The sequence below is a fragment of the Podarcis cretensis genome (genome assembly GCF_951804945.1).
Source record: "Podarcis cretensis genome assembly, chromosome: 2".
In the NCBI taxonomy this organism is placed as follows: domain Eukaryota; kingdom Metazoa; phylum Chordata; class Lepidosauria; order Squamata; family Lacertidae; genus Podarcis; species Podarcis cretensis.
Window position 1 is genome coordinate 121,696,149 of NC_137171.1, and position 25,511 is coordinate 121,721,659.

The 25,511-nt window shown below is 47.3% G+C and overlaps 3 protein-coding genes across 4 annotated transcripts in view; 1 reads left to right on the plus strand and 2 right to left on the minus strand.

Annotated features, from left to right (window-relative positions):
- Positions 1-5,152, minus strand: part of LOC307207897 (antigen peptide transporter 2-like) — a 20,732-nt gene extending 15,580 nt beyond the window's left edge. The window contains exons 1-2 of the mRNA XM_079962197.1: positions 5,018-5,152; positions 601-1,098 (exon numbers count right to left, since the gene is read on the minus strand). Coding sequence (XP_079818323.1) covers positions 601-1,087 — 487 coding nt within the window. The 5' untranslated portion in view covers positions 1,088-1,098; positions 5,018-5,152. The remainder of the gene's footprint in view (positions 1-600; positions 1,099-5,017) is intronic.
- Positions 1-25,511, minus strand: part of LOC307207888 (antigen peptide transporter 2-like) — a 91,239-nt gene that overhangs the window by 15,580 nt on the left and 50,148 nt on the right. The window lies entirely within an intron of this gene.
- LOC307208853 (major histocompatibility complex class I-related gene protein-like) overlaps positions 19,900-25,511 on the plus strand; it is a 36,446-nt gene continuing 30,834 nt past the window's right edge. For both annotated transcript variants that reach the window (XM_079963856.1, XM_079963855.1), the window contains exon 1: positions 19,900-20,051. In XM_079963856.1, the coding sequence (XP_079819982.1) occupies positions 19,964-20,051 (88 nt within the window). In that variant the 5' untranslated portion in view covers positions 19,900-19,963. The remainder of the gene's footprint in view (positions 20,052-25,511) is intronic.

Here is a 25,511-nt window from a genome sequence, read left to right on the forward strand (position 1 = left end):
CATGCATGTAGATAAAACAAAATGATATCAAATAACGACGAGTGAGGTCATAGTAATTTAAATCTTTCATTCTTCTTTCCACCCTGAATTATCCCTCAGTTTCCAGCCTCTGCCTGTTTGTGCGAACCTTTTGAGCGGAGAGTCTTCCTTTCCGTACACAAACCAGATTATTTCCTTTCCCTGTTCAGTCATTGTTACTGAGTTATAACCTCTCAAGGCCATTATTTACATTTCACTGGCAATAAAGCTTTTACAGCCTGTGTGGAAAGGAGGTGTACCAAACATACGGTCTTCTATTTCCAAATAATATGTACTGTGGTACCTTGGGTTAAGTACTTAATTTGTTCCGGAGGTCCATTCTGAACCTGAAACTGTTCTTAACCTGAAACACCACTTTAGCTAATGGGGCCTTCCGCTGCCACTGTGCTGCCGGAGCGTGATTTCTGTTCCCATCCTGAAGCAAAGTTCTTAACCCGAGGTACTATTTCTGGATTAGCGGAGTCTGTAACATGAAGCGCATGTAACCCGAGGCACCACTGTATGTATCTCTCTCACTTCCCACTTCTCTCTCACACACACATGCAAACCAACCCTACTCACAAAGCACAGCCGTGGTAAGGAAGAAAAACGCCCCTGCGAGGTAGGACACATCTGGGCGGAAGAGCTTCACCAGCTTCCAGAGGGTGGCCTTGTCTTCTCCTCCCTTGTTCTCCTCCTCCTCCCTTTGCCCCAGGACGTCCCAGATGAAGTGGGCCAGAACCACTGCTCCATAGCCCAGCAGGAGCCAGGACCGAGGGGCTGACGACAGCAGGAACGGAGGGTCTCCAAAGCAGCGCCCCACGGCGAGATAGAGGGGCTGCAGCAGGCTCACAGCAGCCAGGCCTGCGAGGGGCATCTGGGAGGGCCAGGCCAGGGAGAGGAGCCCCCGGGCCCCACAGAGAACCAGCAGGCGCAGAGCCGCCTCCAGCCAGGCCGCAGGGACCCCCAGGGAGGCCAAGGCGGAGCGCTGGAGATCTAGCAAGGGGAGGAGGACCATGTCGCACAGGATGAGAGGGACGGCCAGCTTCAAGGGGGCAGGCAGCATCATGGCGGCCGAGTCTGGGGAGAGAAGGAATGGCCAGGTGTAATTAACAGTCTGAAGTGTGAGAGAGAGTTTGTGCAGGGAGAATCTCAGCAGCCTAGCCCACACTTTACTGCCACCGCGAGTGCTGGAAGGGAGACCTGCTCCCTGGTGCAAGGCCCATTCCACCTGGCCTAAAAGAGGTTCCTGGGAGGCCACTGGGACACTGCTGGGTTGGGGCAACTGGCTAAAATGTTTTAAAAGGTACCAATTTTGGTTCCTCTGTTTTAGTTTTGTTAGGTTGGTGTTGGTTAAATTTTTACTTGGGGTTGGCATTTATTTTGAGTATAACTGTAAACTATTGTTGTTGTTGTTGTTGTTGTTGGTTTTTATTGATTTATTGGTTTGTTTGTTGCTTGTATAGGGACGCAGGTGGCGCTGTGGGTTAAAGCCTCAGCACCTAGGACTTGCCGATCGAAAGGTCGGCGGTTTGAATCCCTGCGGCGGGGTGCGCTCCCACTGCTCGGTCCCAGCGCCTGCCAACCTAGCAGTTCGAAAGCACCTCCGGGTGCAAGTAGATAAATAGGGACCGCTTACCGGCGGGAAGGTAAACGGCGTTTCCGTGTGCGGCTCTGGCTCGCCAGAGCAGCGATGTCACGCTGGCCACGTGACCCGGAAGTGTCTCCGGACAGCGCTGGCCCCTGGCCTCTTAAGTGAGATGGGTGCACAACCCCAGAGTCTGTCAAGACTGGTCCGTACGGGCAGGGGTACCTTTACCTTTACCTTGTTGCTTGTATAGGATATATATATATATTTTAATGTTTGAGGTTTCATTGTGTTTTTAAATATGTTGCAAGCTGCCCAGAGTGGCTTGGGAAACCCAGCCAGATGAGTGGGATATGAATTGAACACCACCACCAACAATAATAATAATACAGTTGTTGTACTACTACTACAACAACAACAACAACAACAACAACAACAACACAGCTGTACCTAGGATCACAAATGCCTTGGCAGTTGAACGTTTTGGCTCCCGAATGCCGCAAACCTGGAAGTGAGTATTTTGGTTGCAAACGTTCTTTGGAACCCGAACGGCTGGCACGGCTTCCGATTGGCTGCAGGAAGCTCCTGCAGCCAATCGGAAGCTGCGCTTTGGTTGTCGAACAGTTTCGGAAGTCGAACGGACTTCCGGAACGGATTCCGTTTGAGTTCTGAGATACGACTATAATAAGACGTCCTCCCATAAGACGTCAAGGAAATAAACAACTACAATGGTACCTCAAGTTACATACGCTTCAGGTTACAGTCGCTTCAGATTACAGTCTCCACTAACCCAGAAATAGTACCTCGGGTTAAGAACTTTGCTTCAGGATGAGAACAGAAATTGTGCTTCGGCAGCGCGGCAGCAGCGGGAGGCCCCATTAGCTAAAGTGGTGCTTCAGGTTAAGAACAGTTTCAGGTTAAGAACGGACCTCCAGAACGAATTAAATACTTAACCCAAGGTACCACTGTATCTGACTTTTAGAAGACATCTGAAGGCAGCCCTGTTTAGAGAAGTTTTTAATGTTTGATGTTTTATTGTGTTTTTAATATTCTGTTGGGAGCCGCCCAGAGTGGCTGGGGAGAGCTGGCTAGATGGGCGGGGTATAAATAAATTATCATCATTATCACCATCATGATAAAATCTGAGTTCCATGCAACACTGGAGGGACCGCAACACCCATCAGTGCCAGCCAACATGGACAATGGCTGAGGATACTGGGAGTTGTAATTCAGGGTACCAGGTTGAGGTTCCTCATCCCTGGCCTAAAGGGACACCAGGCACAAATCCCACCCTCTGGATGCTTTCTGTCAGTCTCAGTTCCCCATCTGTAAAATGGGCATGGCAGTGACCTCACCAGCAAGTAGCACAATCCTATTTATGTTCACCCAGAAACAACTCCCAGTGTGTTCAATGGAGCCTACTGGGGCTCTGGTGGGTTCTCGCAAGAGCAGCTACTGGATAGCTCAGTTGGTAGAGAATGAAACTCTTAATCTCAGGGTTGTGGGTTCGAGTCCCATGCTGGGCAAAAGATTCCTGCCTTGCAAGGGGCTGGACTAATGACCCTCATGGTTCCTTCCAGCCCTACGATCCTATGACTGTTAAGCATTTAGCAAAATAAAAATTTCATTGTGCTTAAGAAGGAGCCAGAGGTAAGCTATCCTCTGGCACTTAGAGAACAATCCTAACATTTAAAACGGCATGAACTTCACAGAACTTCAGCTCCCTGGGAAAAGGGACTGACTGCTAACCTCTTCTGGGAACCGAAGTCTCCTAACAACTCTCTGCAGCCTGAAACTACAGTTCCCAGGAGGCTTTGGGAGAGGACAGGACTGTTTAAAGCCGTGGTCAGCCATCTTTTTCAGCTGTGGGCCAGTCCATATTCTACTCATGTAAAACCATTCTACCCACAGTCTACATTCTACTCATGTAAAAACACCAGGTAAAAACACCCCACAAATAACCCAGAGGTGCATTTTAAATAAAAGGACACATTCTACTCATGTAAAACCATGCTGATTCCTGGACCGTCTCTGGGCCAGATTGAGAAGGGAATTGGGTCGCATCCAGCCCACGGGCCTTAGGTTGCCTACCCCTGGTTTAAAGCAATATTATACAGTACTGCTTAAATGAATAGTGCACATGAGGCCCAAACTGCGGGAGGCAGTGGAAGACAGGAGTGCCTGGCCTGCTCTGGTCCAGGGGGTCACGAAGAGTCGGACACCACTAAACGACTAAACAACAACAAGAAGTTCTTACTGAAATCAAGGGCGCTTCCCCTCCAATAGAGACCTCTGAGTTAGACTGACCAAGACTGCGCAGAAAGTGAAACTATAGTTCCCAGGAGGCTTTGGGAGAGGACATGACCGTTTAAGGCAACAGAATACAGTATTGCTTAAATGAATAGTGCACATGAGGCCCGTTACTCAGAAGTAAGTCCCTACAGAAATCAAGGGGGCTTATTCTCCAATAGAGACCTACCTCTGAGTTAGACTGACCAAGACTGCGCAGAAAGTGATAAAAAAACTTTCAAGACCCAAAAGAAGCCACTTTTCTAACTTGGAGGGGCTTTTCTAGTTTGGGGCATTTTGCTCCGAAGAGACTGGCGGGGCTGCACTTTCTGGAACCGGGTTCTTTCTTGTCACAGTTTTTATTTTCATCTCGGATCAGAAAATAAAACTGAAACGGGATGGTTTTAAAAGGTGGGGAAATATTTATTGTGGGGCGAATTTTTATTGTGTGTTTGTGTGCGTCCCAGCCCTCCTAAAATGGAAAGACACGGATCCGATCCGATCTCAGGGACTACAAATTATTTTACATTAAGTAAACCCCGCCCCCCCAAAAGAAGAAATCAAACTGCGCAAGAGCCTGCTATCGGTTTAAGGAGACTAACAGAAGAGATCGTAAAGGAAAAAGAGAAATTATATGAACAAGATATGATGTGGCAACACCAAGATAAGACTGGATAGAATTATGAACTTTGTTTGGACTGATTGGGACTGATTTGGACATTAACGCAGTAATAAGAAGATGATCTGAATTCCCCTTTGGATCTTGAAGTATGGGTTGCCCCAACAAAATTTAAAAATTTGGCTTTGTAATTCGGAATTTATATGATGTGATTTAATTTGATGTGATTGGCCAGTTAATAAAAATTATTTAAAAAAACAAACAAACTGCGCAAGAGCCTCTTCTGCAGCATCTCCCCGATTTGCATTGAAAAACGCCCGCACTTGATGCACCACCCCCAGCCCCCCCTTGCACGAGAGCCTCTTTTCCAGCATCTCCCCTATTTGCATTGAACCCCCGCGCTTCATGCTACCCCCCCCAGCCAGCACCCCCCCCCCTGATGCCCTTATCCTGGGTCTCCCACCCCACAGCCCCCTGGCCTTCCTCTCCCCTGCCCGCCTTACCTGCCCTCCGGTCTCCCAGGGAGGAACTCAGCTCTTCTGCGCTCGCGGGGGCTCGAACCCGCGCCCACTTTCGCTTTCGAAAGGGGAAATCCAGCCGCTTCCCTTCCCCCGCCCACGCGGCCGCGCTCCCCCTTCCGCCGCCAGGGGGAGCCCGCCGCCTGCGCTTTAGACAACCTCCATCACGAGCGGTTCTCAAACGCTTGGCTGACATTTTCAGGAAAAAATATTTGCTTGCGCCGCTCCCTGGTTTTTTATTGATACAAAGTACATTGGAGAACAACTCGCAACAGTGCTTGATTTATAGCACAGGACGCAAATACTTTGTAATATGAGTGTGGGGCATCCATAAAGTCTAAAACAGGGGTAGGCAAACTAAGGCCCGGGGGGGGGGGGGACTGGATCAGGCCCAATCACCTTCTAATTCCGGCCCGCGGATGGTATGGGAATCAGCATGTTTTTACATGAGTAGAATGCATAGCTGTCAACTTTCAGATTTGAAAAAAAGGGACCAGCCTCACCTGTTCCGGGGAGCCTCGAAAATAAGGGATCAGCAGCCTCACCTGCCCCGGGGACAGACTACAGGATATCTAACAATCCGGGATAACAGCGGGAAGCAGCACTGGAGTAAAGGAATTTCCCGCAAAAAAAGGGAAGGTTGACAGCTATGGTAGAATGTGTGCTTTTATTTAAAATGCATCTCTGGGTTATTTGTGGGGCCTGCCTGGTGTTTTTACATGAGTAGAATGTGTCCTTTTATTTAAAATACATCTCTGGGTTATTTGTGGGGCATAGGAATATATTCATTCCCCCCCCCAAAAAAAAAAAATAGTCTGGACCCCCACAAGGTCTGAGGGTCAGTAGACTGGCCCCCTGCTGATAAAGTTTGCTGACCCCTGGTCTAAAACAATGCAGCTACAGAAGAAAAGGAATCATTCCCAAAATATAATTATAAACGAGTCTCATACCTATCACGTACCTTAAGCAGGTATAGAGACTGGAAAGAAATGTGATCCTGCAGCATCACTTTATGCTTTTGCTCTCATTTGGAAAAGATATCTATACTGAACAACTCCCTGCTAGATTTTATCAGCCCCAATGGGCGGGGATCAAAGTCAGACCCTCCAGGTGTCCCTCTTGGGTCACATCCTGCATCCCCAGAACCACACTGCCCCTGACGAGATCCAGAGTGGTCCAGAGGTGACCTCTGAGGTGTCTTCTCAAACATCCTCAGGCTGGGCAGAGAATGAGGAGCTCCAGCGGGCATTCGGACCCTCCCCGTGGCAATGGCAGTTTCCTCCAGACCCTCTTTCTGTCTCGATACCTTCAAGGTTCCAGTTCTCCAGCCTGGTTCATGGAGCTTCAGGTCCAGGACAACCAGCTGCTGTTCTCTGGGGCTCCACCCTGGAGCTCCCATGATGCCCTGGGGCAGTGAGTTGAGAAACAGGCTGGAGGGGGAGGAAGAAGGAGCTGAAGGGGGAAACGGAGAAAGTGGGGAACTGAGAAAGAGGTAGAGAGGCTGAGGGGATGGGGTGTAGCGACTCTTCTACAGGAGATGAGAGGGACTGATCCTGCTGACAGAGTGTGGTTGGGGGTGACCAAGGCAGGGTTGCCCTGAAAGTCCACAATCCCAGGAGGAAGTTCTCCCACTGAGAACTGCACTGGCTCCCGGTGGAATCCAGGGTCAGGTTTAAGGTGCTGGTTTTGACCTTTAAAGTCCTATGCGGCCTAGGACCCACGTACCTACGGGACCACCTCTCCTGGTATGCCCCGTGGAGGACCTTAAGGTCCACAAATAACAACACTTTGGGGGTTCCGAGCCTCAAGGAGGTTAGATTGGTTTCAACTAGGGCCAGGGCCTTTTCAGCTCTGGCCCCGACATGGTGGAACGCTCTGTCACAAGAGACTAGGGCTCTGCGGGACTTGACATCTTTCCTCAGGGCCTGCAAGACAGAGCTGTTCCACCTGGCCTTTGGTTTGGACTCAGTCTGACCCTTATGTCTCCTTCCCCTTATGGTCTTGATTTATCGACTACTTTAAAATGAGGCTGCATTTTAAATTGCATTTTAACCTGTATTTTAAATTTGTTTTGTTCCCCCCTCTCTTTCCCCCCTATTATGTTTTTAATGTGATTTTATTGGTGTTAGCCACCCTGAGCCCGGCCCTGGCCGGGGAGGGTGGGGTATAAATAAATATTATTATTATTATTATTATTATTATTATTATTATGGGATGTGGTGGGAAGTTTAAAAAGTCAATGTCGCCCCTTTCTCGAGGGGTTCATTCCGTTGTTTGAACCTGTTGCGCAATAAACTTTGATCTAAGTCTAGATCAAAGTTTTGCTCCGGTTTGTGGCTTGGACCCCTACCTTTGCTGACCGAGAGAACCCACGGACTCTGCCCGACCAGCTGGGACTGTCGAGTATCCTCACTTCCAGAATTTCCCTAACAGCCTGTAGCCAGTCCATAACCAGATTTACTGATTCCTCGATATTTCTCAGTTTTGGTTCCTGTCCTGTAAGATCTAAAATTTCACTGTAAGTTAACCACTGCTTATCCATATTTATTATTTTACTGGTTGTAGCTTCCACTGGGGATATCTGCAGTGGTGTTTTTCTTTCTAATAAGTTTTTTTACTTTCCTCAAACTCTAAATAGTTTTGTTTTTGTTTTTTTGTTTTTTGATTACGTGATTTGCAAAAGTTTTATATATTTCCGCTTTTCCATACCATAGGTAGGCATACACCCACTTGCACCGATTCCAAAGCTGTAACATATGTGGGAACCGTGACCATTTTTTTGCAATTCGTGACTTGCTTCAACTGGTCCCTTGAAGGATTTCCTAGAAATCCCTTGATTTCCACTTCAGCTGGGGAAGAAAGCAGCCGGCAGGGGGCAGCAGAGGATTGCAAAAAGGGGAAAGCGAGAAAATACAACTAGGGACTGTGGAGAAATGGAGGAGGGTGACTTGTGGCAGAGAGAGAGTGTGAGGGCAGGAATCCACCCTGGAAACAAACACACACCAGTGTTAATGAAGGATGAGTACTTTCTCAGCAAAATCTGCCTCCATTCTTCAACTCCTGTGAAAAATGTCAGTCAAACTTCCGGGTTGGTGCCTCCGGAGAATGGCGGAATTCCTCTGATCGGGAGGAATTCGCTCCGTGGAAATTAGGGTCTGGCCGCCACAGCGAAGGTGGAGACCCACTAAAATCACAGGCGGGAGAAGCCTGTGAACGTGGGATTCGGCTGGCACCTTTTGCACCTCCCCTACTCGCGGGGAGACCCGGTTTCGGGGATCCGGAGCGACGTGGGTTGAGCGGTGCGGTGCTTTGAATTGATTGCTTTTTTCATGGAGTGAAGCCGCATTGCTGTTGCCGGAGAGCGCTGACTTTTTCCTGTGGACAATTTGAGTCTAAACAACTACCCGTGAGTAGAACGGAAAATTGGATTTTTAAACGTCTTAATTTGGCATTGAAATGGGGAGGCTCTAAACAGGAAGTCTGCCTTCCCCTTTTGTAAATAGATTGAAGCAAAGAGCTTGTAAGCTAAAGTCTTGGAAAGTCCTCTGTAAAGGATTAAACTTCCGTCGGCTAAAATTATTAAACCCCCTTTGGAAGCAGGAGAAGAGGGGGGAAATTTTGGATCGCGTAAGCCTGCAGGAGAGAGGGAAGAAAGTTAAATTACCACCGCTCTGAACCTGGAAACGGGCTGCTAGCAAGACCGACGTTTTGGGAAAGTTAATTGTTGTTGACAGCTAGTTAAATAAGAGAAATACATTGTTTCCATTGTCTCCTTCTGTGTTTAAAAAGGAGTAAAAGTAACTAAAAATTGAAACTAATTTTATTGCTTGAACTGTGCCTAAAAGGATTGATACAAATAGAAATTGTTTCCCTCTAGAGGGAGCCTTTGAAGCTGTTACAGGAGTTGAGCTGGGGGGATCTCCAGCTGCAAGATAAAATATCGTGAGAACCAGGGATTGACCTTGGATTGTTTAAGAATGTCGACAGAAGAAGCCTTAGTGACTGCATTTTGTAAGATAAGTGATTCATTGGAACAGCTTCACAAGAAGATGGACGTGATGACTATTAAAATTGATAATTTGGGTCAAAAAGTGACTAATTTTGGACAAAAAGTGAATATTTATACAGAAACTATTCAGGAATCGACACAGGAATCTATTTTGATATGGCAAACTGTGGAGAACGCGAGGGAGAAAGTTGTTGTTGTTGAACCTAAAGTAATACAAGTGGAGAGGGAGAGAGCCCCAGTCTTAGAGAGGCAATTTGATGACTATAAGTTGTTGCCTTCTATGAGTGAATTCAGAGAAAGTCAGATTTTGAGGATTGGAGCCCTGCTTGGACTGGAGAAGGAAAGTTGGATAGATCCCCTCATGCAGGGATTTACTGACCTTTGGGACCTGGACCTGGGTCAGGAGGAGATTGGAGTTGTGGGGACCTTCAGATTTGGAGGAATTTTGAAACACGTCCTGAAACATCTGTTGGATTTTAGTTTTAACTACGGAGATTTGGCTGACCTGTCGAGAAGAAATAAAAACATTGCTAGGTCGGAGCTTCCCCGAGATCTACTCTTCAGCATCAAAGGAAGGAAATTAAGAATAAGATCTGCAGAAGACAAAGTAAAGTACATGTATAAATATGAAGAAGACATGCAGAAGGGACTTGGAAAAGAGTTAAGAGCCTCGGACAGAAGATCACCAGGTTGATGGACTATATGGAATTGACAGAAATGACTGGCAGAATCCGAGACCAGGGAGAATATTGGGAAAAGTTTAAAGTCTGTTTATAGAAAGACTGTAAAATTAATGAGTGTTAGAAAAATGTTGGAATGAAATTATATGGCTTTAGTAGAAATGTTATAAGGAGTCAAGTATAAATTATTATAGTATTAATGGAAAACAAGGTTAAAATAATTATTATAATAATAAAATAATAATTATAAGACAGAAAATAGAGAAAGATGGAAAGGAGTTGCTGAAACAATTAATAGAATTGGAATACAAAAAGGGAGGTGAGAGGAGGTCGAGGAAACAAGGGAATGAAGGATAAGACATTGAAATGGTATGATGTATGTTTTTAAATTGTTTTTGTTCTATTTTGTTTAGTTTAATGTGTTAATGTTGCATTGTGTATATTGTAATGTATTGTTTTTTCTTTCTTTTTCTTTTTCTTTTTTTTTCTTTTGTTGGTAAGGTTTAAAAGAAATAAATATTATTTTTTTAAAAAATGAAAAATGTCAGTCAAGCAGCCTGAGATGCAGTCCCTTGAGATTCCTTTGCTAGCTTGGCATGCAAATGAAATTTAGATTATTGTAACTCGCCAAACCCCTTCATGGATCACCTGCCTTGCTGTGGCAAATGGGCTTGAATAACTCAGAGAAGCTGTGAACTATGCTGAGCAGGGCCACCCAAGATGGACAGGTCATAGTGGAGAGTTTTGACCAAATGTGATCCACCTGGAGGAGGAACCGGCAAGCCACTCCAGTATCCCTGCCAAGAAAACTCCATGGACAAAGACAACAGGCATATAAAAGTTACGATGCTGGAAGATGAGCCCCTCAGGTTGGAAGGTGTCCAACATGCTACTGAGGAAGAGTGGAGGACAAGTCAAAGTAGATTCAGAGCTGATGAAGCGGCTGGGCCAAAGCCGAAAGGACGCTCAGTTGCGGATATGCCTGGAAGCGAAAGGAAAGTCCAATGCTGTAAAGAAAAAGATTGCATAGGAACCTGGAATGTAAGAATCATGAACCTGGGTAAGTTGGATGTGGTCAAAAATGAGATGGCAAGAATAAATATTGACATCCTGGGCATCAGTGAACTAAAATGGACGGGAATGGGCGAATTCAGTTCGGATGACCATCATATCTACTACTGTGGGCAAGAAACCTGTAAAAGAAATGGAGTGGCCCTCATAGTCAACAAAAGAGTGGCGAAAGCTGTACTGGGATGCAATCCCAAAAATGATAGAATGATCTCGATATGAATCCAAGGCAGACCTTTTAACATCACAGTAATCCAAGTTTATGCACCAACTACTGGTGCTGAAGAAACTGAAATTGACAAATTCTATGAAGACTTACAAGACCTTATAGAAGTGACACTAAAGAAGGATGTTCTTCTCATTATAGGGGATTGGAATGCTAAAGTAGGGAATCAAGAGATAAAAGGAACAACTGGCAAGTTTGGCTTTGGAGATCAAAACGAAGCAGGGCAAAGGCTAATAGAGTTCTGTCAAGAGAACAAGCTGGTCATCACAAACACGCTTTTCCAGCAACACAAGAGACGACTCTACATGTGGACAACACCAGATGGGCAGCATCGTAATCAGATTGATTATATTCTCTGCAGCCAAAGATGGAGAAGCTCTATACAGTCAGCAAAAACAAGACCTGGAGCTGACTGTGGCTCAGATCATCAGCTTCTTATAGCAAAATTCAAGCTTAAACTGAAGAAAGTAGGAAAAACCACTGGGCCGGTAAGGTACAATCTAAGTCAAATCCCTTATGAATACACAGTGGAAGTGAGGAACAGGTTTAAGGATTTAGATTTGCTGGACAGAGTGCCTGAAGAACTATGGGTGGAGGCTCGTAACATTATACAGGAGGCAGGAACGAAAACCATCCCAATGAAAAGGAAATGCAAGAAAGCAAAGTGGCTGTCCAATGAGGCCTTACAAATAGCGGGGGAGAGAAGGCAAGCAAAATGCAAGGGAGATCGTGAAACATACAGGAAATTGAATGCAGATTTCCAAAGAATAGCAAGGAGAGACAAGAAGACCTTCTTAAACAAGCAATGCAAAGAAATAGAGGGAAGCAATAGAATGGGAAGAACCAGAGATCTGTTCAAGAAAATTGGAGATATGAAAGGAACATTTCGTACAAAGATTTCCATAATAAAGGACAAAAGTGGAAAGGACCTAACAGAAGCAGAAGACATCAAGAAGAGGTGGCAAGAATACACAGAGGAATTATACCAGAAAGATATGGATTACTCGTACACCCCAGGTAGTGTGGTTGCTGACCTTGAGCCAGACATCCTGGAGAGTGAAGTCAAATGGGCCTTAGAAAGCACTGCAAATAACAAGGCCAGTGGAAGTGATGATATTCCAGCTGAACTATTTAAAATTTTAAAAGATGATGCTGTTAAGGCGCTACACTCAATATGCCAGCAAGTTTGGAAAACTCAGCAGTGGCCAGCGAATTGGAGAAGATCAGTCTACATCCCAATCCCAAAGAAGGGCAGTGCCAAAGAATGCTTCAACTATCGCACAATTGCACTCATTTCACATGCTAGCAAGGTTATGCTTAAAATTCTACAAGGCAGGCTTAAGCAGTATGTGGACCGAGAACTCCCAGAAGTGCAAGCTGGATTTCGAAGGGGCAGAGGAACCAGAGACCAAATTGCAAACATGTGCTGGATTATGGAGAAAGCTAAAGAGTTCCAGAAAGACATCTACTTCTGCTTCATTGACAATGCAAAAGCCTTTGACTGTGTCGACCACAGCAAACTATGGCAAGTTCTTAAAGAAATGGGAGTGCCTGATCACCTCATCTGTCTCCTGAGAAATCTCTATGTGGGACAAGAAGCTACAGTTAGAACTGGATATGGAACAACTGATTGGTTCAAAATTGGGAAAGGAGTACGGCAAGGCTGCATATTGTCTCCCTGCTTATTTAATTTATATGCAGAATTCATCATGCGAAAGGCTGGGCTGGATGAATCCCAAACCGGAATTAAGATTGCCGGAATAAATATCAACAACCTCAGATATGCAGATGACACAACCTTGATGGCAGAAAGTGAGGAGGAATTAAAGAACCTTTTAATGAGGGTGAAAGAGGAGAGTGCAAAATATGGTCTGAAGCTCAACATCAAAAAAACGAAGATCATGGCCACTGGGCCCATCACCTCCTGGCAAATAGAAGGGGAAGAAATTGAGGCAGTGAGAGATTTTACTTTCTTGGGCTCCATGATCACTGCAGATGGTGACAGCAGTCACGAAATTAAAACACGCCTGCTCCTTGGGAGAAAGGCGATGGCAAACCTAGACAGCGTCTTAAAAAGCAGAGACATCACCTTGCCAACAAAGGTCCGTTATAGTTAAAGCCATGGTTTTCCCAGTAGTGATGTATGGAAGTGAGAGCTGGACCATCAAGATGGCTGATCGCCGAAGAATTGATGCTTTTGAATTATGGTGCTGGAGGAGACTCTTGAGAGTCCCATGGACTGCAAGAAGATCAAACCTCTCCATTCTTAAGGAAATCAACCCTGAGTGCTCACTGGAAGGACAGATTGTGAAGCTGAGGCTCCAATACTTTGGCCACCTCATGAGAAGAGAAGACGCCCTGGAAAAGACCCTGAAGTTGGGAAAGATGGAGGGCACAAGGAGAAGGGGACGACAGAGGACGAGATGGTTGGACAGTGTTCTCGAAGCTACAATCATGAGTCTGACCAAACTGCGGGAGGCAGTGGAAGACAGGAGTGCCCGGCGTGCTCTGGTCCAGGGGGTCACGAAGAGTCGGACACGACTAAATGACTAAACAACAACAACAACATGAAATAGGCTAAGTTGTTACTGCCTGCCTGTGCCTTTGGCCAAGCGGATGCTATGTCATGGAATGTATAAAAGCAGTCTAACTGCTCTGGCTGAGTGTTTTCCACCCACCTTCTCTGTGAGGTGGTAAAGAAATTGGCAGGGAGGGATGGTTGGCAGGGAGGAGGGATACTTAGATTCTCAGGAGTTGAAACTGAAAGAGAAAAGGAACAGAGTGGCTGAAGAGAGAGGCGACTTTCCTGCAGGAGATGAGAGGGATTCTTGCTTCAGATTCTGCTGGCAGCCAAGGAGGAAGCCAGCAAAGAAAAGAGGCAGATCAGGAGCTTCATGGCCAGAGTTTGATCCGAAATAAGCAGCCCCTTCTTTTGGGCTGCAGGCCTCCAGTTCATAAGACTTGTTGCCTGGTCCCCACAGCCTTCTAGGAGGGGAGACCCACTGGGAGTGGGGCCACATGAACTCCTCCAAGTAAACTAGTTTCGTTGCCTTCAATTTGCCTAATTTTTATCTCACACATTCTTGCTTTTTCACCTGTGGCCCTTGAGGAATATATTTTTCCTCTCTGTAGTTTCCCCCATAGGGGACATTTTTGCCAATCTGGTGGGTGTTAAATACCATCTGTGGGCCATTTTCATCATACAATTTTTTATCGCATAACTTGCCGGAAAATTCATATTTATTTTCCACAACTTTCCCCATAAATCATGATCGATATTGTGACCCACATCCTGTGCCCACTTAATCCTGCTAAATTTCACAAATTCCTCTTTCGTTTCCCACTCCAACAGAAGTTTGTACATATTTGATAATACTTTTACATTTGTATCTAAAAGATCTTCGGTAAACTGAGACTTTTGTTCTGCAAAGCCATTTTTACTATCTATCTTAAACAATTCATTAATGTAATGTACCTGTAGTAACTGGTAACCAGATTTCTTAATTCCTCGAGATTTCTCAGTTTTCGTTCCTGTCCTGTAAGATCTAAAATTTCACTGTAAGGTAACCACTGCTTATCCATATTTATTCTTTTCCTGGTTGTAGCTTCCACTGGGGATATCCACAGTGGTGTTTTCCTTTCTAATAAGTATTTATACTTTCCCCATACTCTAAATAGGTTTTTTTCTGATTACGTGATTTGTAAAAGTTTTATATATTTCCGCTTTTCCACACGATAGGTAGGCATACACCCACTTGCACCAATTCCAAAGCTGTGACATATGTGGGAACCTTGACCATTTTTTTGCAACCCGTGACTTGCTTCAACTGGTCCCTTGAAGGATTTCCTAGAAATCACCTGATTTCCACTTCAGCTGGGGAAGAAAGCAGCCGGCAGGGGGCAGCGGAGGATCGCAAAAAGGGGGAAGCGAGAAAAGACAACTAGGGACTGTGGAGAAATGGATCAGGGTGTTTTGTGGCAGAGAGAGAGGGAGAGCAGGAAACAAACACACACAAACACCAGTGTTAATGAAGGATGAGGACTTTCTCAGCGAAATCGGCCTCCATTCTTCAATTCCTGTGAGAAATGTCAGTCAAGCAGCCTGAGATGCAGTCACTTGAAATTCCTTTGCTAGGTTGGCATACAAACGAAATTTTAGATTATTGTAACTTGCCAAAGACTGTTTCCTGCACCCTCAGCCATTCATCTTATAAGTAAAAATGAAAACAAACATTAAAAATAAAAAGACCTTGTTCTGGGAATTGGCCTGGGACTTTCCAACCTGACTCAGAGGTTGCTGAGGGAGGCAGAAGGGGACAAAGTTCCCTGGGAAACAATCCAGCTTGGAACAGAGAACCACACCAAGGACGTTTTTATGCCCTCATCTATTTGTTAGACTCCATATTCTGTTTCCACACAATACCAAGAAGGGGACAAAAATAATGTCAGGAGAGATGTCCCTGCAGGCCTGGTCTTGAGAGGTGGAGAAGCCTACAAGGATCCAGTGTGGGGCTGTGGTTTGACTGGGCTATGGGAGCCTGGGAGTCCTGGGTTCAAATCCCCACACAGCCATGAAGCTCCCTCAGAGACCTTGGTCCTCCCAGGGCCGTTATGAGGAGAACATGAATACCGCCTGGATAGAAATACTCATTTTTGAAGGTAGAGTCAGCTAGAGAGGAAGATGCCTTTTGCCTGCCAGAAAGGGGACCCAGGAGTCCTGGCTCCTGCCGGGTCTCCTCCCAAAGGGGACCCAGGAGTCCTGGCTCCTGCCGAGTCTCCTCCCAAAGGGGACCCAGGAGTCCTGGCTCCTGCCGGGTCTCCTCCCAAAGGGGACCCAGGAGTCCTGGCTCCTGCCGGGTCTCCTCCCAAAGGGGACCCAGGAGTCCTGGCTCCTGCCCAGTCTCCTCCCAAAGGGGACCCAGGAGTCCTGGCTCCTGCCGGGTCTCCTCCCAAAGGGGACCCAGGAGTCCTGGCTCCTGCCGAGTCTCCTCCCAAAGGGGACCCAGGAGTCCTGGCTCCTGCCGAGTCTCTTCCCAAAGGGGACCCAGGAGTCCTGGCTCCTGCCCAGTCACCTTCCAGAGGGGACCCAGGAGTCCTGGCCGCTTGGCCTTGAGGCAGAGAGCTGTGGAGGCTCAGGGTTTTGTTCTGCATGCTGAGGGAGACGGCTCTTTCCGAGGCTGGAGGGGGCCCAGGCCAGGCCAAGAGGGACAAATGCCAAAGGTCTCCCCATGTGGGCGCTGAGGGACATTGTGGGGAGAAAGGAAACGTCTTCCCCTGAGCGACATTTCTGCCTGCCGATCTCCCAGTCAGGCAACATTATCTGTGGGCTGCTGTGGCTTTCGGTTTCTGCCTTGCTTGGCTGCTCTCCCTTGCACCAAAGGTCTCCTCCGCAGGGAGGGAAGCGGGAGGCTGAGGCAGCCCCACCCGGCCTGCTGGTCGGGGACGGAAGCCATTTTGTGGAGGGCTGGCAGTGAAGCAGAAACGGAGGGAAATGGCTGCCTCCTCCTTCCCGAAGGGGCTGCCTCAAGCAGCTGCTTTGTTATTTGTTCATCTTCATGCCACCTACTCCCTAACTTGATTCAAGGGTGGTTTAAAGCCACATAAAAAAGCTATCCAGCAATGTCTAAAGTCCTGAAAAATTCTTTAAAGTCTGTGAAGAGCAAAATATTTTCCTCCTGGCCGTTAATTGTTGTCGCCCACTCCACCTCCATAAATAAGAGAAAGGAGAGGGAGAAAAGTCTCCACAGAGGAGACCAGGGGAGCAGAAGGAGCCTCAAGCCACCGAGGACTTTCTAAAACAAGACTAGCCCTTTGAACTGAACTCAGAACCAGACAAAGAGGCAGAGGGTCTTTTGGCCCTGGTGAGATTTGGCCCTAAATGAGCTGTGGCAGTGAAAATCCTGTCAGGTTTATCTTGTAGCAGCTGAAGCCTCCCTACTGTATTGGGGAAAACAGCATATATTGCAATAATCCTGTCAGGAGGTGAGCAGAACATGGATCCTTGTGGGCAGACTATCCCTGTCCAGGAAAAACTAGATGGAGCAGGTGAAAAGTGAAGCCTAAGACGTCCCTGAGGTGACTGAGCCCATTGAGTCCCAAAAGTGGGTCCTGGAGAGCCCCCCCCCCTCAAAACAGCCAGCCTCCTTCTTCACAGGGACTCATCTTGCAACCACAAATTGTTGCTGTGAATAATGGCCAAGAAGAGACGGACTCTGAGAGAGTCACTTTAACTGGGGAAACATGAAGAAGAGCCTGGGTGCTGGATCCGGCCAAAGGCCCCTCAAGTGCAGCATCCCATCCTCACAATGGCCGATTGGATGATGCCTCCTCTTCTGGGAAGCCCCAAAACAGGCCCTGGGCGCCAGAGCCCCACTCTGCCCTCCTCCTGGGGCTTCCAGAAATGGGGATACAGAAGCATGGCTGCCTCCAAAGGGGGAGCAAGAGCGGAGCCATCTTGGCTGGGGGGCATCCATAGCCCTCTCCTCCTCCTCCATGAATTAGACTCAACCTCTTTTAAAGCCATCCAAGAGATATTCTGCAGCAACAGAACGAAATGTGAATTGTCACGTTTGTCGATGTTTAGGACGGGGCGAATGGCATCTCCCTGAGCAGCATTTGCGCCTTGTTTGGGGAGGGAGGTTCAGTTTCTTGACCCTCATCCAGCCCATCACTGACTCTAGACGCTGGTCCATCTGTCCCCCAGTCTCTCCCTTTCTGCAAATGATTATGGGGGCTGTTTTCATCATAGATGCTGTTAAGTTGTGGGTTGACATAGCAGACGACACAGCGATTTCTCCAAGTAGCTCTTTATTCTTGTAAGCTGGAATAGAATTGCCTGCAAACAGCTCAGCCGGCCTGCTTTTATAGGCAGCTGGCTGTCAACATTGTAACAACAACAGCCCAGAGTTCCCGCCTAAAATAACTGATGTGGACCTGAGGGAAAACTATCTACAGACCTGAGTGAAAACTATATACAGTATCCCCCTGCTGGCCCAGGGGGAAACTTCACTACATAACAGATGCTTTGAATATATTGTCACACAGCATCCCAGTCTCCGAGAGGGGCAAGATTTCAGGGGATCCAGGCATTTACACAGAGAGTTGGGTTTCTTTAGAAGGAGGGACGGAAGAGATGGCGGTGTCTAAAGGGTGTGGGGTTTATTTGCATCTATAGACCACCTGAGTCTTCGATGGAGGGGCTCACAGCATTCACCCTGCAGAGTCCCAGAGTCACCGCCTTGGCATCCAACAGAAATCAAGCCTGGCACTGAAACAGCTTCTCCACCTGCAGCCTCTTCTCAGCTCAGCTCACTCACAACGGTGAAACTTTTTGACTTTCTAACTACCAGGCAGTTTGGGGGTGAGAGCAACTTCTTTGGTTATACTAGTGAGGGTGCTTAGGTGACATCTATGGCCATCATCTCACCAAGATAGTTCAACAATGGACCCCTCCATTAGATTTCAACCTTGGCTGGATCCAGGAAATAGAAGGGACTCAGGCATCCTGCAGCCTAACCCCACCCCCCAAACTCACAATAATATTTTGGCATCAGGCAAGGGGAAATAGGGATGATAGAGATCATGCAGCTTGGGAAAAAGAGAACTCCCCAATAATTCTTTACCTTCCGACTTCACAGTCCCCCGCCCCCATTAAATCAAATCTTCCTTTTAGCTGGGCAAGGAGCGGCCACTACTTGTCTCTCTCCTGATTTCTTGGAAAAGGCAGCAGCTTCTGCGTGTGTCCCATGCTTAGCTCAGGTTTCAAGCGTTCAGGCTTCTGGCAGTGGGATGTGGGCCAAGCACTCTCTGGGCCAAGCACCCAGCCTTGGCTCAGGGCCTTCCAGAAGAGGCTGGGCAGCCCCTGGGTCTTGCTGGCTGGGCAAAGGGGGCCTCCCTGACCCCCAACTCCCCTGGGCCTGCGGACTTAGAGGGTCCCAGGCAGGGGGAGAGAAACTCATGTTGGGGCCAGTATGCCGAGAGAAGGAAGCAGAGATATGTGGAGATATAAAATGCCCCTTTAAAAAGCACACGGGGAAAGGAAATTCTGGCATGCTGGTGGGCTCTGGCCTGACCATGTGCTGATAGCAAACGTGTTTGTCAGTCTCCCAGCACCTGCTGCGCTTCTCTGTGTGGTCATACTCTCTCTGTTTTGACTTCAACCCTGAGGTTCAGGCCAAGTTGCAACACTGAGCATTTCTTTACAAGGCACACAGTGAACCGTTGGAACCCCCTGCCACTAGATAGAGGGACGCAGGAGAAGAGCCGGGCTGCTGGATCACCCCAAAGGGGCCCATCGAGTCCAGCATGGCGGTCTCCCAGTGGCCACCCAGATGTCCCAGTAAGGAATCATGCAGGGAGGACGGGAGGGACACCCAGCGAGTGGGATGCGAATGCATTTACTGTCTCTGAGAGTGGAGGAAGAAGGGAGCCATCTTTGAAGCCATGCAAGGGCTTCTTAAAAACAGGACCCAGGAGGCTGCCCTGCACTGACTCAGCCACGAGTCCGCCTCGCTCCGGATCTCACAGCCCCTCCCCCCAGTTTAGAGAGGGGGGCGATTCCCAGACCCCCCTGGAGATGCGGGGACTGAACCTGCGGTCCCCCCCCCCGGCCACCCCCCTCCGCCCTCCCTGCAGGGCAGGACAGGAAGAGCTGAGAGGGGGAAGGGGAGGGAGGGGGGGAGGGAGGCGGCGATTCCCAGCGAGGAGCTGCAGTCACTTTCTCTTTCCCTCTCCAGCCTCGCTCCCAAACTTGCGCCTCGAGTTCTGCCTGGCGACCGGTGCCGCAACCTGCGCGCAGATTTCCGATTGGCGGAATCTTTTCCCCTCGGCCAATCCCGGCTCGCTCTGCTGCTGGTTCCGCGGGCGGGGCGGAGAGCGGGTCTCGGAGTCGGAAGGAGAAGGACGTCGCTGGAGTAAGAGGAGGAAAAGGAGCTTAGTTTTGGGGGGAGATGGGGGTCCTCCTCCTCCTCCTCCGCTGGCCCCCCCTGATCCTGGGGGCGGCTGCCCCCCTGCTGCTGCTGCTCCTGGACTGCGCAGGTGAGGACTGGGCTCTGGGGCGGGGGGAGAAAATCATTTGCACTAAGCTCGGGGGGGGGGGGGGGACGGACGACAGGACACATGAGACTTTGAGAATTGCATTTCGTGGGCACTGAAAGGGCGATCGCGGAGTTTCTTGTCCGAAGCGGAGCCGGATCCCTTCCCAGATATCTCTTTCCCCGACTTGGGGCTTGTTTTGTATGCCGCCCGGGGCAGGGGCCGCTTCCCTCCTGGGCTCGGGGCTCAAGGGAAGAACAAGGCAAAGCTGGAAGGTGTTGGCAGGATTCATGGGGGGGAAAGGGACTCGCCTGTCCCGCCCCCGCAGCTTCGGGGTGACTCTGGTTTGTGTGTGTGTGTGTGTGAGAGAGAGAGAGACAGACAGACAGACAGAGAGAGAGAGAGAGTACAGGTCTTTCCTTTTCTATTTTTTACCTTCCCTCTTCTAACCCTCAGCCGCTCTGAAAACTCCGCTAAAAACTCAGGAGACCAGCCTGGGGGTGGGAGGTGGACGCGTGTAGAGCTGACTTCATGGGGGGGGAACGTCTGAATAAGGGGTCCCCACCCGCAATTCCCAGTGTTGTTTTGTTCAGGAAATCCCTTTCACAGCCACATTCATAATCAGGTTCTCCTGCTTTACAGTTCTGACTCCCCCCCCCCCAAAAAAAACCCCTTCCTGTTGCCTGTCAAAAATGTAGATTTTGCAAATTATGCAGGGGCTCCTCTGTTCCGTTTCTGTACAGCCCCTTTCACTGCGTTTTGAACACTGTGTATCTGAAGAAGTGTGCATGCACACGAAAGCTTCTACCCAGAACAAACTTAGTTGGTCACTAAGGTGCTACTAGACAATTTTTTAATTTCGACTGCGTCAGACCAACATGGCTAGCTACCTGAATCTTTATTGTAAGTGTTTCTCTAATGGAAAATGGTATGAATATATTACTATCTTTAGTTTAAAAGTTGCTTGTTGCATAAAAATTCTCAATGTAACTTAAAAGCTTTAAGAACTAAAGAGCAAGACCTGTTATTTCTCTCTTGAACCCTCTCCATATGGGGGAGGCTGCCCCCTCACTGTGCTACAGAGCTGGCCAAAGGGTGGTGGAGACCCCTGGTTCCATCAGATTCCTCCTCATTTTGTGGCTCTTTGTCTCCCAACCACTGAGCAGAACTGCTGTGTTGTTTAGCCAGATGCCACAACCAGAGGCAGCCTTGCTCTGAGCTCTTGTGGTCTGAAGTGGGGGGAGCCCCTGCCCTGGGAGGGGAGGGTCTTAGACGTGGGTCCCATTTGATCTGGCCTGAAAGGAAACCGAGCCAGAGGAGGTAGCAGAGTCGACACACCATCACGGCGTATGTAATTCAAGCAAACTCATCTTGCAGGTTTACGCTTCCTTGAACTTTGTTTTCCACAGTGGATCTCCCTCAGCAGGTGGTAGATTCTCCTTCCTCGGAGATTTGTTAGCAGAGGTTGTATGGCCATCTGCCATGATTCTGCAGTCGAGATGCCAGCATCGCAGGGGGGCTGGACCCTCAGAGTCCTGTCTATGGTTTTTATTTCCTAGTTGTTTTGAGATGAGTCACTGGCCAAACTCAAGCGGGCTTCTTCCTCCTTAAGGGTGAAGTTGTCCAAAGTGCATTCAACACAATTTCCACAGGGTCCTCAAGGACCACCTCTTTCTATATGAACCTACCCGGACCCTGAGATGATCTTCTGAGGCCCTGCTTCCTGTGCCGCCTCCTCTAGAGCAATGCGAGAACAGGGCCTTCTCTGCAGTGGCTCCCCGTCTGGAAGGCTCTCCCCTGGGAAGTGTGCCTGGCACCTTCATTATACACCTTTTGAATAAGTCAGGCACAAACATTCCTTTTTAACCAGACCTCTGGTTGATTTGACTGACATCCTTTTAAAAGTGTGGGGTTTGGGGGAGGGGACATGTTGGCTTTTTTATTATTGAATATTTTGTGGTTTTGTATTTTGATTTTGCTCTGTGAACCGCCCTGAGACCTCCGGGTATAGGGAGGTATATAAATTCAATATATAATAATAATTATACGTCCCATTTCTGCTACCTGAGGCAAAACAGGAATAGCCTCCTCTTCCCCCTTTAGCACTGTGCCCCTCTACCTTCCGCCAGGGAAATGCCCCACACAGATTTTATGATCAGCTCCCTCCCTCCCCAAGTCTTTGTGAGCTGTTTCTGTGGGTCTCGGATAATCTCTAGGCAGAGAATGGGACAGGTGTTGGAAGGAAGGCCTCATCTTTACGCCCAAATCTGTGAGGCCTTTCTTGGTACTGACAGTCATCTTTTAAAATGGAGTTTATATCCTCACCTTCCTCCCAAAGGAGCCCAGGGTGGGAATTAAGGGGCTGCAGCTGTCTTGGGGGGCCCTCTCTGTGGGGCTCATCCTGTACCCTGTACAGCGGTGGCCCTAGAGAAGTTAAGAGAGTTTGTGTACTGGTCCAGTAAACGCTTCCGCTGCGCAACCAGCAACAGTTCTCTTTGCAGAGCATTGATTAAGTCCAGTGCAGAGATTCTTGTTGCAGTACAAGCTTCAGAGTCTCAGCAGCAAAGAAATAACGACACAGGGAAGCCTGTCTTTCCAAAGACAGGTTTATTGCAGAAAGATAACAGAAACACCTCCGGAGCTTTCAGACATTTTTGCTTCACGCCCCCCAGGCAGAGAAAACAAACACTCTTTATATAATGAGCAACTTAACAACTTAACGAGCTTGACTACTTAAAGTCACATGACATTGCTAACTTGCCAGCGTCTTAGGTTTCACACCCTATAACCCCCTCTCGCTGGCAATACAAAAACAAAATTACTTCAGACCCATTTCTTCACAAAAGTTTTCATGCCGCTGAAACCCAAGCGGTTTTGTAAAACCATCAGCTTGATTTTCATGACTGGGACAGTAATTTAATTTAACAATTCCTGCTTTTACCGTTTGACAAACATTTTGAAAGCGGATATCCAAATGTTTTGTACGACCTTTAAACTGCCCATTTTGTGCTAACTTAAGACACGGTTGATTATCACCCCATACAGTGATTGGAGTGATGGCCTTTTCATACATCTCTTGTGCCAAGCATTTGTAAAATTCTAAATCTCTACATAACTCAGATAAGGCACAGAACTCAGCTTCTGTTGACGACAAAGCAATCAGGTTCTGTTTCTTGGATCTCCACCCAGAGAGTTACCAAATTTTATTACACAGCCAGACACTGATTTTCTATCCTTTGAATTTGCCCAATCACTATCTGCGCACAAGTAATCTGTGCTTGTCCTTCAGAAGATAATTCAAGGCAAAAATCTTTGGTGTATTGTAAATATCTTAACACTCTTTGAATTCCTTTCCATGCATTTACACTAGGTTTTGAAGCTTCTCTGCTGAGTAAGTTAACAGCGTAAGCAATGTCTGGTCTACTCCATTGCGAAAGATGAAGTAAGCTTCCCAGTGCTGACTGAAAGATTTCAGCACGCTTGAATTCAGCACTATCCTTGAACTCATTGTCTTTTATAAAACCCATTTCCATTGGTGTTCTAACACCTGCACACTCCGTCATGCCAAACTTTTTCAACATTTGCAATATCTTGCCTTTTTGATTCAGTAGAAAACTGCCATTTTTGGTCCTATCTATCTGAACACCAAGATAGACCTTTACATCTCCAAGATTCTTAACTTTGAAGTGTTTATTTAACTCTTTGGCTAGTTTTTTTACTTGTTCTTGTGTCTTTGAAGTATAGATCAGGTCATCTACATAAACAAGCAAAGATTCTTGGGCATCTCCTGAACCTCTGAAATATAAGCAATTGTCAGCCTTGCTCCTGCTAAAACCAATGCCTACCAAAACGTCATTCAAACACTCATTCCAATTATGAGCAGCTTGAGTCCATAAATAGATTTATGTAGTTTCCATACCTGATTTGATTTACCAACTTTCAATCCTGGCGGTAGCTCCATATAGAGCTCTTCTGCCAAGTCTGAATGAAGATAAGCTGTAGAGACATCAAATTGATTCACTTTGAACCCTTTCTGAGCAGCAACTGCTAATAGTGCCCGAAGGGTTTCACTCCTTGAAGTGGGTGCATAGACTTCGGAATAATGTAACCCCTCTCTTTGCGTAAAACCTCGAGCTACAAGCCTTGCTTTGTACTCTGGTTTCCCCATCGCTGTTGTCTTTATCCTGTACACCCACCTACAACTTACTGCCTTGGTACCTTCTGGCAGTTTGGTGATGGAAAACACACCCAGTTCTTTCATAGAATTCAACTCTTTTTGCATGGCCTCACGCCACCAACTGGCCTCCTCCTGGGGTAATTGCTCAACCTCCTCAAAACTCTCAGGTTCGCAATTTGCCAAACCAGCCCAAACACTAATAGCTTGGTACCTTTCAGGAGGTATACCTTTGTTGGCATGCTTGGAATGCCTTAACAGTTCCTGCGATGTTCCTTCAGTTTCCCCCTCTGACCCAGAATCACTAGTCGTCACCTGTTTGTCACTAGTAGTTGAAGAACTTTCTGATTCTGACTTTACACGTCTCTCTTGCTGTACGGGTGAACTTTTAGAGCTAGAAGATTCTGACTTTACAGACTTGGGTGAACTAGACGATTTCTCACCCTCATCCTCAGACTCAAATTCCTCAGCCTGTTCTGGAACTAATACCTGCCCTGGGGCCTGAGTTTCATTGTTACTGTTCACCACATCAAATAGTATGTCAGGATTTCCATGAATTTTATTCCAACCATCCTGTTCACAAAATTCCGCACTTCTGCTGATTGTGATTTTTGTCTGATTGCCTTCTACATTCACAAATCTCCAACCTTTTGTGTTTGCTTGATAACCACAGAAAAGCATTTCTTTAGATCTAGGATCGCCTTTCCTACGTTGTGCCCTAGGCACCAGCACATAAGCACGACATCCAAAAACTCTTAGATGATCAATTTTTGTTTTTTTTTCCAAATAACATGAAGTAAGGAGTGTTGCCTACTGTGCTATTGTACACTCTGTTAAAAGTATAATTCACATACAGTGCAGCCTCAGCCCAAAACCGCTGTGGAAGTCCAGAATCAAACAGCAAAGCAGCAATGGCTTCCTGTACTGTTCGAAATTTTCTTTCGGCAACTGCATTCTCCTGTGGTGAATAGGGATTGGTAAGTCTATGAACTATACCTTTCCTTTTTAACCACGTCTCCAGCGTGTGGTTCACATATTCCCCACCACGATCTGATTGTATTTTACGCACCCTGGTGTCAAATTTACATTCGACTTCTTCAATCCAATCCATCAGGATGGAAGCTGCTTGTGATTTTTCTTTCAGAAAGAAAACCCAACTAGCCCTTGAAAAATCATCCACCAAAATTTGCATAAATCTCGCACCTCCAAGTGATTTGACTGGCATAGGGCCACACACGTCTGTGTGCACAAGTTCAAAGGGTTTCTTGCTTACTCTATCAGATCTAGGA